We start from the raw sequence: 14,526 nt of genomic DNA on the forward strand, positions 1-14,526 counted from the left end.
AAAAGGCAAGTTACCTCATCCGACTGGGAGGGACTGATTCTGGGCATTGGCGAGACTTGTGGAGTTTTCAACTGTGTGCTGTTGCTATCTGGCACGAGCTCTCGGTGGACCGTTTGGATGTGGTTCTGGAGTTCACTTTCAGACTCAAACTTAACGTTGCAGCTAGAGCAGCGAGTCTTCAGTCCCCCTGCCTTGCCTTTACCCTCAATGGCACTCAGGCTCTCATTCTGGCCCAAGCCTGGTCTGCTCGTGCTGGGAGGGATGCTGATGCCTGGACTACCACTCTTACTGAGATTCACACAGCCAGCACACAGACCATATGGCAGGCCGTTGATGTCAAGTTTCACCAGATCTTGCTTGGAACGGAATTCTTTGAGGCAAGATGCGCACTTGTACAGTTTTTGGACGTGCTGGCCACGCCCCGTGGTCTGGACTGCAGACCCATTCCCTGTCTTTTGCATGTGGAATGTCCCATGAATTTTAAGTTCTAAGGTGGAGGTCACTGTCTGCATGCAGACCACACAGCGAAATCCTGTCAGGGAATTCCTCAAGTCAGGATGCATTTGGCAATGCTCTAAAAACTCCTCTTCACTCTGGAGAGGCATCTTGCAAATACGGCAGTTTCCAGTATCAAGGCTCTTACTATGTGTGACTTTGTGTTCAGTAAGAGTTAAGAGGGAGGGAAACCGCTCTCCACAAATAGGGCACATGTAGTGTTTGACAGGGCCTAGGTGCGTCTGCATATGCTCACGGAGGCCGTTTTCAGAGAAGAAGGTTCGAGAGCACACATTACACTTGTAATTCCCTTTAATGAGCTCGGCTTTCTTCTTCACGATGGCACTCTCTCCAGGTCTGATGTTGTGGTCCCGGAGCTGGTGGTTCTGCAGCAGAGTTTCCATCGTGTAGGCTGCCCCACAAATGTCACACCCGTACATGGGCTCTGAGGTGTCCACGTCTTCTTCGCTCCCATCGTGGCTGTTATGGGACTCCTGGCTGTTGGTCAGCAACGTCTGCAGCTCCACCTCCTCCTTCTGCACTTGCTCAGAAGCCCCATTTGTTCCACAGTTGGGAGTCTTGGTTTCAAACACGCAATGCTTTTCCCGCAGGTGTTTCTCCAACAAGATGATGGCATGAAAGGCTTTACTGCAGAACTTGCAGTTGTACTTTTTACTGTGAGTGGTGATGTGGCACTGGAGCTCCACCTCGGTGCCAAAGGACTCACCACAGAAAATGCACTTGTGCACTTTCCCTTGGTTTTCCAGGTGGTTGTGTTTCACGTGGAGCTGCAAGTCGGTCTCATTGCGGAAGTCCCAGTTGCAAGAAGTGCACCTGTAGACTTTCTTTTCGTTACTGTGTTTCACTGCCAAGTGGAGTTGAATGGAGACTTTTGAGTCAAAAACTTCTTGGCAGAGGGTGCAGCGGAAGAAGACAAAGGTGTGCATGTCCAGCAGGTGTTTCTGAAGGTCATCCACCGATGTGAACTGCTTATCACAACTCTCGCAGATGTAATATGTTGAGGTGATCATGAAATGAATGGTAACGTGCTTCAGCAAGGATTCTTGGTTGGGGAATTCCTTGTTGCACTGAGGACAGGTCAATTTCGGAAGCACAGTGTCGAGATGAGTTTTTAGGTGAGTCTGAAAGCTGTCTAGGGACGTGTACTTAGCACCACACTGATTACAGATGTATTCTCCGGCCGGACGCGCAGGTGCACCTCCCACCGCCTGCATCATCTTAAGAGACGTCTGCTCTATGGCCACAGGAGATAGGGGGCTCAAGGCCCTGGATTTCTTCCCATTGTGAATATAATTCAAGGCTAAGGGAATGTTTTTATGATTCTCTTTGATATGTTTGTTCAGTTTAAGAACGCTGTTGAATATTGGAGAATTTGTACAATAGGAACAAGAATAAACTTCTACTACTGGTTCTTTTGGAGTCCCAAGTACTGGAGACCCAAATCGAGAGCCACTGAGGTCACAATGGACCTGTCTTATATGCTCTTCAAGGGAAGAGTCAGTGAGAAACCCCATGTAGCAATGGGGACAAAAAAATGCATTGCTGTCCTTCGCTGCAGGGTTAGCAAACCCGTGAGAACATCGGATGTGTTCCTGAAGAGTGTTGAGGTCATTGACAACTTCGGAGCAGAAGTTGCACTGGTAGACTATGGCCGGCATGGCAGAAACGATCAGACCTGGGTCCTGAGCTTCATGCACTTGCTTAAGATGTTCATTTAGGTTATAGAGTGAGGGCAATACCTCCAAGCAATACTGACAAATATGGGCCTGTTCTGGCTTATCTAAATGCATAGTTTTCAAGTGAATCTGCAGGACTGCTAGACTCGAAAATAACTGCTTGTTGCAGTAAATACAGCTGTAGGTAACTTTTGCTTGTTTACTTGAGGCAACGGTCATGTCAGGGGTTTGCTGAGCAGCCCGCTTCCTCCCTCGACTCTTTGGGATGGGCGGGGCAGCTTCAACCATTGTTGAGCTGTCCACTGAAAGATTGGAATCTGGAGTTGTACTGGACACTGAGGTGTAGCCCACAGTGACCAGGGAAGGGCTGTTGCTGTGATTGCACGACTCTGGTTGCTGGTGACTATCCATGTGGCTGTACAGTTCCTCAACTGTGTGGAAACTCTCGGAACAAATGCTGCATGAATTCTTCTTCTCCCCGCTGTGGATCTGCTCCATATGGTTCATGAGTGAGGTCTCCTCTACAAAGAGCTCATGGCAATAGACACACTGGAGGGCTGCTCGATCCTCGTTTGGGGAGCATTCGGGGTGGCACTCTGCAATGTGCTTCTGGAGGTCTTCCGGGAAATCAAAGCCTTCCTCGCACTGACTGCACTTCTGAGTGTCCTTCATCTTCCAGTCCTCCATTCTGGAACCAGACTGGGAACCATCCTTGTTCCTCTCGTGAACCTGCATGTGTCCGTGTAGGGAACTAGAGGACAGAAACCCACGGCGACAAATGGCACATTTATATGGCTTGTTGGAAGTGTGAGTCTTTAAGTGGATCTTCAAGTGATCACTTCTGGAGAAGGCAGCATCACATTCGCTGCAGTGGTACTTCTTGTCCCCCGTGTGGAGTTTGATGTGGCGATCTCGACTCCGCTTGTGTTTGAACAGCCTACTGCAATAGGTGCATTTGAAAGGCAATTTGTCACTGTGACTCTGCTCATGGTGCTTTAGGTAGCTGAGGCGGCTAAATGACTTGTCACAGAATTGGCATGGATATGGGAGTCCAGGGCCACCTTCTTCCTCTCCAAAATCGCAGCCTTCTCCATGGCTAGGGGAAGTCTGGTCCTTGCTGGAAGGTGAGGAAGCTGGCCAAGAGCAGGTGGGATCATCTTCAACATCCACTCCATCTGCAATGAGAAGTGATGGAACATTTCATTTTACATGTTGAGAATTCAACAATGAGCTTATTTTGTCATTTCAACAAGGACTCACAGTTGGGCCATCTAGAACCATTGAGAAAAAAATGGAGGAGAACAGTTTAGTGGAACACTTTCTGTTCTAAGCTGAAAGCTTTTTTTCTACATTTACTTTTTTACTGGGTTTAAAATATAAAAAGATATTAAATAGTTCTATGTCTAAATTACCCTTTTATTATTTTATTATTCTTCCTTAGAAGCTAGGTATATATTATGCATTGACAATTTTATTAAAATGCAGATTTTAATATATTTAATGTTTCTTTTGTATTCATTCTAAAATGATTTGCATATTATGTGAGCATCTGAAAAGCCAAATGAAAAGAGGAAATATTACAGGAATGATTTTTAAATTAATTCAGTCAACCCAGATGTCTAATATTTAATAAAAAATTCCCTCTGCATTTTGCTTGTTTTTATATAAAAAAAGGAAATTCTGAAGACTGAAATCTTTTATGGGGTTCTTATTGATACAGACCTTATTGCTTTCTGCAAAAAATATTAAAAAGTAAGCACATGAAAGAAGACAGAAAACACAATAATAATTATGTCTTGTGTAATAAAAGACAAGCAGGATTTCTTCAATAACTGAAAGATTCAAATACCATAGGTCAGAAAATGGATTATTAAATGTTAGGAGGCTACTGCTAGATATTACATGTAGCTAGGATCAGCCAGGATCAAGGAAAAAATTAGTTTCACAAGGGCCAGATTGTAAGTGTATTTTGTTTGGAAAGTTCAAGAGGTGGCCCACCATTTCTTCCTTTTGCAAAAGCTTCAGCAGCATGAACTTCCTTAGCCAAACAGGACCTGCACTTTGAGGTGAGCAGAGACAAAGCAACTTGTGAAAAACTGGAAACAGGAAAAGTGATAAATGATTATGGTAAATGCTGAAAGATTTATGAGTAACGAAGAGGAGACAAACAAAACTGGAAGCCAGATACAACCTTAGCAAGTTATCCACAAACTAACGCTACCTTCTGTTAGGGAGAGGTTTAACTATGTTCTTAACAAGTGTGCGCTCTTACTTCTGCTGCTTTCTTAACACCCAAGCGGAACATAAGACCTCCTCAAGTAGGTTCTGAAACCTCTTTTTTGCTTTTCAAAACAATCTATCATTCAGAAGAAATTGTAAAAGTTATTCACTCTCCAAGAGGGTAAGGTTTTTCACAAATGCTGACAAGCAAAGACCATGGAGCAAGAGCTGGTGGTGACAGTGATTGTGTTAGAATATTAGGTTCAATTAGAGTATGATTACGAGATTCTAATAATATTCAATTAGAATATGATCAAATAAGTTTTTAATTCTTCAAAGCTAAAGTTCACTAGCTAGCTATATTATCAACATGAAAGTACAAACTGGCGAGCATTATGTAAACAAATTCCTTGTCTGCTTTCTTTAAGGTAACAAGATTTTACTAGATTATCAACCTCTTGCTTATCCACAGGAAACAGATGAGGATCATTCCTTTCCTGCATCTAGAAACTGATGACAACACCATCTCACTATCAATGCCAGATGGCAACCATCTAACTCTGAGAAAACAACTAAACACCATTCCTGGATCCCTGCCCACTGCAACAAAGCTTCGCAATACAAGTCGAAAAACCACATGATTCTGCAGCCTCATTTATATAGTCTATAACCCAGTATGTTTCCAGCATAAGAGAGTCTGATCATTGTGAGTGTGATTTAAATTTAAAGGTAAATTATATAGAACTTGTGCAGATTAATTCAATTTACCACCCAACATACAGAAAAACAATTTCAAAAACTTAAAAATTTAAAAAAAAACTAATGTTGATTCTAGCTTTCCCTTTAAAAAAGCTGTAAGTCACCTAAAGCTGGTATCTGGAAAACAAACCAAAGTTTTATACTTCCCATTATTGAGAAAAATTACTATTTATGAAATTTGCTCAACATTCTAGGTAAAAATCTACCACATTTCACATTTAGCTTTTAGGCCTATATCCTGCTGTTTCACCTAAAAATATTTCCAAATATAATATCTCATTTGTGTGGTTGAGGAAAACAGTGAATCAGAGTTCATCATGCATTTGGACTGCAAGAGAATAATTATTGATCCTGGTTATTTAGCAAGTGAATTTATTTTTAAATTGTAGATTTTGTCTAGGCATAATATATCATTATACAAATGTACAAAGAATTATACCACAATAGACCATTATAAATAGTGAGCAATCCCTAATATCATGCTTAAATCAGGCTCTTGTCTAGGGGCCATGCCTGACTATACCTGCTACATAACTGTTCACTTAAGCCTGCAAATTTCAACTACATGTCAAGTGAGCTGAGGGTTAGGATCAAGTGTTTACTCAAACCAGGATTCAAGAGAACTGCAAACCTATTCTCCCTCTTCTGTCCCTATTACTTGGTTTTGGCAGGGAGGGAGTGATAGTCACAGCTTATGTGTCTTGGTAACTGGATGATGTGTTTTTGTAACTGTAATACATGGAAATCACCTGCAGAATTCATAGGGCTTACACTGGGGAATAGAGTAGATTGAACAGAAGTGAAAAGTTTGAGCAGGGAATGCTATTTTTAGAAAAATAAATAAAGGTGTCTGAAAGGCTGATTTCTGTTTTAAATATCTAAATGGTAAAAAAGAAAAACAAAAAAAAAACCCTTATTTTCTAGTACTATAAATGAACCTATTCTCCCAGGAACACACAAGGAACTCACTGACAAAATCCCCAGGGGGACTGGCCCCTGCTCTGAGGGTATCAGACTTTGGTGGTGGTGGTGGTGGTGTTGCCAACATTCTCTGAGGTCTACATAAGTTACTGAAAGCTATCCATACCCATTAATGTAAGCTTTTTAGCAGTTGCAACACACACTCTGTTTAAATGGCTAATATAGACTTCAACGACTTCAAGTGAAAGAAACTACGAAGGATTCTTTCAACTCCTGTTTCTGAATCCACTTCAATTCTGCACCCCACCCCCTACCCTTTGGCACTCACTAAGTGCTCCTTACAGGAATGTCCTTCTTTGTTATGGCAAGTTTTCTGCATTTCAATGTGAAGTACTTAATATGTCCATGTTAAATTTTAATTTTTGGAATCAGTCACTTCACACTAGCTGACTCTCAGAGAACTATAACTCTTACAGCCAGAATAAAAAATGTAAATAAATAAATAAATAAATAAAACCTTTGCTAGAAACCAGGTCCGTGGCCTAAAAGTCTATTTAAAGATGCAAATGTGTGTGCATAGTTAGTGCAGATGTTTTTCTACAGCAACTGTACTTGCTGAGTTTCACCATTTCCATAAAGCACATTAAAACAAGTGTGTGAACACTCCGAGATGAAAGTCTCGAACACTCCTGAGACTTTCAGTGGAAAGTAGAGCCGCCTGACTTTTCTCCAGCAGACAGGAATGCCCATGATTCAGCAGCCTGAGTAAATAAAAGAGGTCCTTATTTCCTAATTTCGCTGGCTAGCCACACTGCAGCAGCCTCTGTGCTCCTGCCAAAGGGGATGCAGAACTGGAACTACACCCAGCCGCTGAAGGCCTGTCTTTGTTGGCCGGCCAGGCTTTCCCGACCATCTTCTGGCAACAAAACTGCCATATCCTGCAAGGAAGACCTCCATCTCAGGCCCGAGGGCTCTCCTGTCTGCCTGAAAGGACGAAACAACAGATTTTGCCGGGTCTGTGCCGGAGGAGGACAGCTGGAAACTCAGTTAGCGGCACAGCAACACCTGTTCGGTCATATTTATAGGGGAAAGTGCTCACTAACAGAAAGTGAAGTCATACTAGAAGGAGGTGTTTCACAGAGAAAAAGGCACCAGAGCACAAAGTCCCTTTGTGACATGAGCCACAGGCCCCTCATGTGCCAACCTGGGGAGGAGACAGCGAAGACTGGATGTGATTTTTATCCCCGCTGTTGGGGATGGACAGATAAGCCCATCTCGGGACGGACTGCTTGGTCCCGACATAGGGACCTAATGTTCTGAGTTTACAGCCAGCCATGCAGAAGAGAAATGCTGAGGGTCCTGGCCATATTTTGGCATTCAGGTCTCATCAAAGCAGCCAGTAAAAAAAAAAAAGAAATCAAAGGAGGGTGAGAAGGCATGCAAGGAGGTTTGGAATGAAGCTAATGCTTATTTTCTATCAGTAGATACATCTTAGTTGATGTAAGGTACGCACTTCTCAAGGGCAGGGGCCAAAGCTTTGAGAACATGGACTCCAGTATGGGCAATCTGAAATTATCAAGGATAAAGTGAAAAAACAATGTGATTGAATCACTGTAGATGTTAAAGAAATTATCAGAATCTCTGAAGTTACAGAAACCTCCAATGCCTTCAGTTCTTCATTGGACTGGGCCTGCGAGAAGCTGCTTTACTGATACCTTTTTGCTACCTGAGCTCATTCAGTGTAACGGCAGAGTACTTGCTGAACTGCCCTTCAGGGATTCAGCATCGTGTGTGTGCAAGTGTCACACAGCAAGGTGTCCTTAACAGGGACAGGATTTACATGGGTGGTTACTTTTCAGGTGACGAAAAGCAGCACAGATTCTGCAAACACTGACGGAGGCCCTGTACCTCTGCTTTCCGGCATGCAATGACTCAGAATGAGAACAAAAAGTCAAGAGTCTGGAGTTTTATTTCTAGCTTTATAACGGACTTAGAGAGTGACCTGACCAAGTCATTTAATCTGCCCCTACCTCGGTGTTTCACCTGCAATATGAAGATAATAATTCTTGTTACTTACCCTCTGGGGTGTTACAAAGATTAGTGAATGTTTCTAGGACACCTATCATTGCTAGAAGAAACAGCTGCATATGTAAACAGGAAGATTTATATGGGTTGCACGTATTTATCCTTCCACATATAAGCTTCTATGTGGATAATATAAACATATTTTAACACTTTTTTCCTTTTATGGAAGCACTGGAACATGAATTTTAAGGACTGGCCCAATGGAAATCTAGAATGCCTTAAGCATTCACAGTTGTATATTCAGTCATCAAAAATATAAAATTTAAATAGTTGGTGGTACCTAAAAATTAATGGACCATAAATCCATGCTATGTTCCAAGTATTAAATTATCACATGTAAGACATAATCTTAGGTCTTTTCAGATAGATAACCTTGGAACAGGTATTTTGCTATGTAATGCTGAAGCCAAGGAAGTACTTTTGAAATTAGCTCTCCTCTCCTTAAAACATTAGACACACAACCATTGCATTATTTAACATCAAAGTAAGGTCACTTAATAGGTGATTATTTTAATTGTAGAAAAAACGTAAGACCAAAGCAAATCTCCTCCACTGGCTGAAAATGATTCTTTATTTATCACAGTATGCTATTGGAACAGTTCTGAACTTCCATATTAAATATAGTTCATAGACCTTTTTCATTTTCTAACTACCAGAGCTACCATAAGATAAACCAAGAATCCTGAGGGAAGTATATGGGTGTGCATAAATGCTGAGAGAAGTTAGACACAGCTCAAAGAGAATGATGTTTTGAGTCATGTGTTTAACAGACACAGGTAACAGGGAATTTGTCACACTGACAAATCCATCACAGTAACAATTTTATATCACCATATTTAAAGTCATCTAACCAAGTTATACAATAAGTTTTAAAGCAACCATTTAAATGGCTAAAAGATACAGTCATTCCAAATAAGCCATTATGCATTATTACACAACTGTTTCCTTTCATTCTCAATAGAAATGTCAACAATTTTAGAAAAGCTGCAACTTTAATAACTATCATACTTCTCTTTTTAAATCAACAGCCCCATATTAAATTCACCCCTTTGTCACATAACTTATTTAACTACTTGAAAATGAATATTCTTTACAGGGTGCTCAGAAGAGAAATGTAAACTTTAAAATTATTTATAATTCACAGGTGATTTTAAATTGTGTAATATTCCAAACTGTTCTGGAAGGACCTATTAAATGTATTAACAGTTAGGTTATGAAGAGAAAGGGTGGTCACTGATTAAAGGTAGCAGCTGTGGGGAGCAGGAATTGGTGCTCACATTTTTTTAACACAGACTTAAGATGAATTCCAGATATCTGAGCTCAGAGGTTGGGTTTTTTTTCCCCTTGTCAATACTCCATAATAATAAAAGAAAGATCTTCACTTTCCCCAATAATCCTTTAATGCTTTGGAGAAGCCAAAAGGAGATCAGAAGTTGTTATCAACCTTCCATTGTCCTCCTTATGTGCTTCTGGTGGCCGTATCTAGTCTGTCTCTTTCACCAGACACATTTCTATGTGCAGAGCTAGAGGTACAAATGTTTTGCTTGCTGTTGCTTAAAGTTCATTTGAACAGACGGAGCTCAATGAATTCCATCTTCTGCAGCCAAATTAAACAGAAAACAGTGCATTCTTAAGCAGTTCTCACTTAACTCCACCTCTCAAATCAGAGGAAAAAGCTGATGTGAAACTAGTTAAAGAACAGTCATCTCTCACTCCCGGAAATGGAAACATTGTGTTTCTAAAGCCAGACAGAAGGAAAAGTGGTTTCCAATTATGTGGGGGGTGAGAATGGCTTTACTTTTTCTATCTTTTGGCTCACTTAAAAATATATATAACTAATGATAAGCGCCAACCTCTTGGCGTTCAATAATTGGCAATCGTGTATTACACATCTGTCTACAGTGCTGAGACTGGGAGTGTGCTACATTGTTCAACATGTTCATCTTCCCTTTAATACTGACAGCCCCACCAGCGTGAGTCCCGGGTCTGTTTGCTTCTTGTCTCCACTATTTTGAGTTAGAAGACACATTTAGTTACTTTGTAGTCTTGTGTTTATAAATGAATTCACCCCACAAACAATTTGAGGTAGTTCTTCAATGCTTATTCTGTTCACTCATTTATTTAACCGACATTTATCATATAAGATCTATTGTGTGTTCAGGTCTGACACTATCTTATGAGCTCTAGAAATTACGTCTTGCTTTTAAGTTTCAGCTTACTTGTCTATACTAGCAAAATTCCCATCTGCCTCATTGTTACTGTTACAACATTCAAACGTGACATTGTATGAAGGAACTTTCTGAACTGCTAAGATATAAAAATATATTAAATTATTACTACTACTATGAAAGTCAAAGTTACCCTTAGGTTAAAACTGATAAATGCGCAAACAGCACAAAGGAATATAAAATTTACTATAATTTGGTTGTTGGTCTATTCATGTTGAGATTCTTACAATTTTAAAGAGCTTAAGGAACATTTTTGTTTAAAAATAAACACATGAAAATGCCAAAAAATTTCCTGAATGCTATTATGGTTATCTTGAACTCATCAATGCACAGTAGCTCATTCCTTAATAGCTGCACATACTGGCAAGTTGTGATTAATTTATTAGTGGAATAAAATCCCCACGATGGAATGGACCTCATTCAAAATCTTGAAGCCACATTCCAGCTGGTGGGCTCTGACACCAGCCCCATAACTCACTCATGTTTACAAATTTATTGAGGCTAATTCTATTTTGTTTCAAAATCCTATGCACTAACGTGCATAGAAATACACCTATTGAACTTCAAAGACATCCACACTTTTTGAAAAATACTCAGCAAATTTCTCAGTGCTGCCATGTTAATCAGTAGTAATTTTAAACTAACCTCTTCACTGGGGAACATATGGTAAAAGGGATTCTCCCACTAAGAAAACTAAATTTGAAAATGGTTTCGCTGATAAATTAGGTACTTCAGAAAGTTCAATCCACCATGCGTGTGGTTTTCAAAGAACTGCCATAACCCACTAAATTTTCAAACAAAGTGATCAAATTCTATTTCAAAGAGTAATCTGGTCTATCAAAATGTTTTGTCATATGAAACTATGCTTTACTGATATTTTTCCAACATACAGGCTCTGGTCCAAGACTGGTAAACTTTCGGACACAAGGAATTTTAATAGTCCCGAAGTGGTCGGTGTTCACTTGAGCTGAATTTCACCTGCATTATATCCATGGCAGCAGCAGTGAGGCTGACATGATTTTTCAGCAGTTTAAAAAGGCCACACTGTATACTTTGCTGCAGATAAAGCCACTGGAGGATACAAAAGTGTTGAAAGGCTAAAATTTAATTAATGACCAATTAGCACCCCCTGTGGGTTCATTGTGCAGTAAAGTGATAAATATGGTGTGTTAATATAGAAAAAGCTGTTATAAAGATTGGGATGGTTGGATATTACAATTATCCACTTGGTGTTATAACACAATGGACCTCAGTGTTCTTGATATGGATGTTCATGTGTCCAAAATCTGACAAGAACACTTGAAATCTGGTACAAACATTCATTTTCTATTTTAAGGCACAGACTCTGACTCACACAGGTTGTCAGGCTGGAGGGTAAAACCCAGTCACACAGCCAGTGAGTGCACCTGGCCAAATACCCAGCAGCTGCAACTCCAAGTGCAGAGTTTGTGTCGCCTACTCCTCGATCAGGGTTTATGTGTTTTGTAGTGAAGTTGTATTTAAAGAATTGGGGGATGCTAGACTATCTTGAGTCTTCATGCATCTGAAGAAATCTACAGAAGGACAAACCACCAATGCATCCTCACATGATAGAATTTTTGTTTCACCAGAATCACTCATTTTCATATTAATACATATAGTAAAAGGGAAATGGAAAAGTGAGGTAGGATCCTGAATAATCCAAATGGTATATGGAATCCTTTATTTTAAATGAGATAATGTTTGAAAAAGTATAAACTGCAAAAAACAAAACTATTATCTTAAAACAATTCTGATTAGGTCATGACAAAATATTTCTATACAGATCATATTATGTCAATACACCTACTCACTTAGGTTTTTTTTTTTCATTTATCTAATTAGGTAATTTTTTAAAGAAGCAACCCTAAAAATAAAGCTAATTATCAATTTGATAAAATTTCCAGGCCCTTATTCTCCCTTTATTTTCTATTTCTAGTTTTTGGTTCAGTTTATTCTTACCTAGAATCTCTACCTTAGAATCAATATAAAAATAAAATCCAAAACCATTCGTTTTATCATATTTTTCTTAACAGTCCTGGTAATTTATTTATGGGAACCAGGACCAGTAAAAACTGTGGTATAGTGTGCATGTGTGCATGTATGCTTTTATACAGAGTTGACTAAATGGTCTGAATAGACAAAATGATTTATGCTAAAAGAATTTTTGAAATATTTTTGATAGTTTTCATTTCAAAAGTTTTAATCATAGTAATTTGCCACCTAATATGAGTAAAATGCATAATCATGTCTTAATGAAACACTTCATTAGAGGAAGTCTTTATTAGGCTATTTTTTACTGATTAATATATATTACACATAACTAACATTTATTAAATTATATATTTTTATAATATATAACTGAGAGGAAGTATCTTGCCAAATACGCCCAACCCAGTGACAAAGTACAGCTTCAAAAGCTCCATGATACCCCGCCATGTAATGCTAGTTCATTTTGCCTACCTCCAAGGTAATTTTAACACAACAACATAATGTGCAAGCATGAACAGCAGTGGGGCCCCAGGGACAGGCCAGGTGAGGAAGCTGGGTGGAGTTGAGCCCTGTCTGTGTCTGTTTCACAATGCCATGGCCACACCTACCCCTCCAACATCCAACACGTGGGTCACAAGCACACTACACTAAATTCCACTGAAAACTTCACGTGCTAATATAATTTAAATAATAGGTTAAGAAATTCTATTATTTCTTATTCATATAATAAGGAATTTGTTATGTACTTGCTTAACCCACAGGTGAAATGCACCAATTCTGCATAATAATTTTCACAGAGAAATTTGTGGCAATGTTTTCGTTTTCCTTTTGAAAAGGGGGATGTGAATAGCAATACACATCTGTATACATCCAAAGCTTATTGGTATGACCCTGGCAAAGGCATGTTTCTAATATTCAAAGACATAAAACCTACGAGGCACAGTTCTGGGATCTTGACTGACTCAAGGCTGTCTGTAAGAAAGGGCTGGTTTCTGAATCTTTGCGAAGCCTCCTCCCCCTTCTGAGCTCTACTCTGTTCTCTTAAGATGACCTGAGGTTGTTTGGAATGGGTTATTCATACTTCTGGGTCTGCCTTGAGGGATCAAAGGAAAGAAAATAAGTGAATTTGATTGAAGCCTACACAGAGAAAAGAAAGTCAAGGCTGTCATTCCTAACTTTTCATATATATAAAACATAAGATTTAAGATCTGTGAGAGGTTTAGCTTTTAGGAAAAAAAAAGTGATAATTTTACAGATGAACACACAAGGCCAATGAGGAAAAGTACATGTCATATAATCTTGCACTCACCACAGCAGCTGTGGTGAGCAGCCCTAAAACCCAGGTTCCCAGTGCGCAGGCAAGCAGCTCGGCCTCTGTGCTAGACACCTCTCCAAGTCCACCCTTTCCTGTTGTTCATTGTTTTTTTCTACTACACATCTAATTCATGCTAATTGTCATAGGTATACACACATATGACAAAGCCACCTAATGATTCTGTAAACCTAAAACCTGCTGTTGACAAGCCCTGACAGCCTATTTCTAAATTTAATTCACTTGTGGCTACTGGCTAGAAAATCGCACACACGCACACACACACACACACACACACACACACACACACAGGCCTCCAGTTCTCCTTCACACTGGGCTTCCCTCCTCCCCTCTCTTCCTCCCACCTCTCCACCCTCTCCTCTGAGGGGTGGTTTGGTCAGGTCAGGTACTGGCAAATACAAGCTGAAGAAAAGGTTCCATCGAACTGGCGCTGTGGTCAGCTTCACTATCCTCATGCCTCTAGAGACACGGTCCCTGCCATTAGTCCCAATGAAGGACACAGTGAAGGCTCCTTGTCACCTTCTCCTAAGACAGCCTTTCCTAATGATTACTGCAGCTACCATGGCTCTACTCAACAAGGCCTCAGGCTGACCCTCTGCCCCAACCACAAGACCCCAGGTGGTGTTTCTTCGTCCAATCCACCAACCGGCTAAACGACCTGTTAAAAATGCAAACTCCTGGGCTCCACCGGAGGACTACTGAGTCTGAACTTCTGCGGCCGGGACCCTGAGATCCCCATATCTGGCAAGCTTCGGGGTATTTCCCATGCACTTTCGAG

At 40.3% G+C, this 14,526-nt stretch overlaps 1 protein-coding gene across 5 annotated transcripts in view; it reads right to left on the reverse strand.

The window, feature by feature from the left end:
* ZNF521 (zinc finger protein 521) overlaps positions 1-14,526 on the reverse strand; it is a 283,198-nt gene that overhangs the window by 156,080 nt on the left and 112,592 nt on the right. For all 5 annotated transcript variants that reach the window (XM_045850067.1, XM_045850065.1, XM_045850069.1 and 2 more), the window contains one exon: positions 15-3,367. In XM_045850067.1, the coding sequence (XP_045706023.1) occupies positions 15-3,367 (3,353 nt within the window). The remainder of the gene's footprint in view (positions 1-14; positions 3,368-14,526) is intronic.

This window comes from Phyllostomus hastatus, unplaced genomic scaffold, assembly GCF_019186645.2.
Source record: "Phyllostomus hastatus isolate PE091 unplaced genomic scaffold, TTU_PhHast_1.1 phas_contig_80, whole genome shotgun sequence".
Taxonomy (NCBI): Eukaryota; Metazoa; Chordata; class Mammalia; order Chiroptera; family Phyllostomidae; genus Phyllostomus; species Phyllostomus hastatus.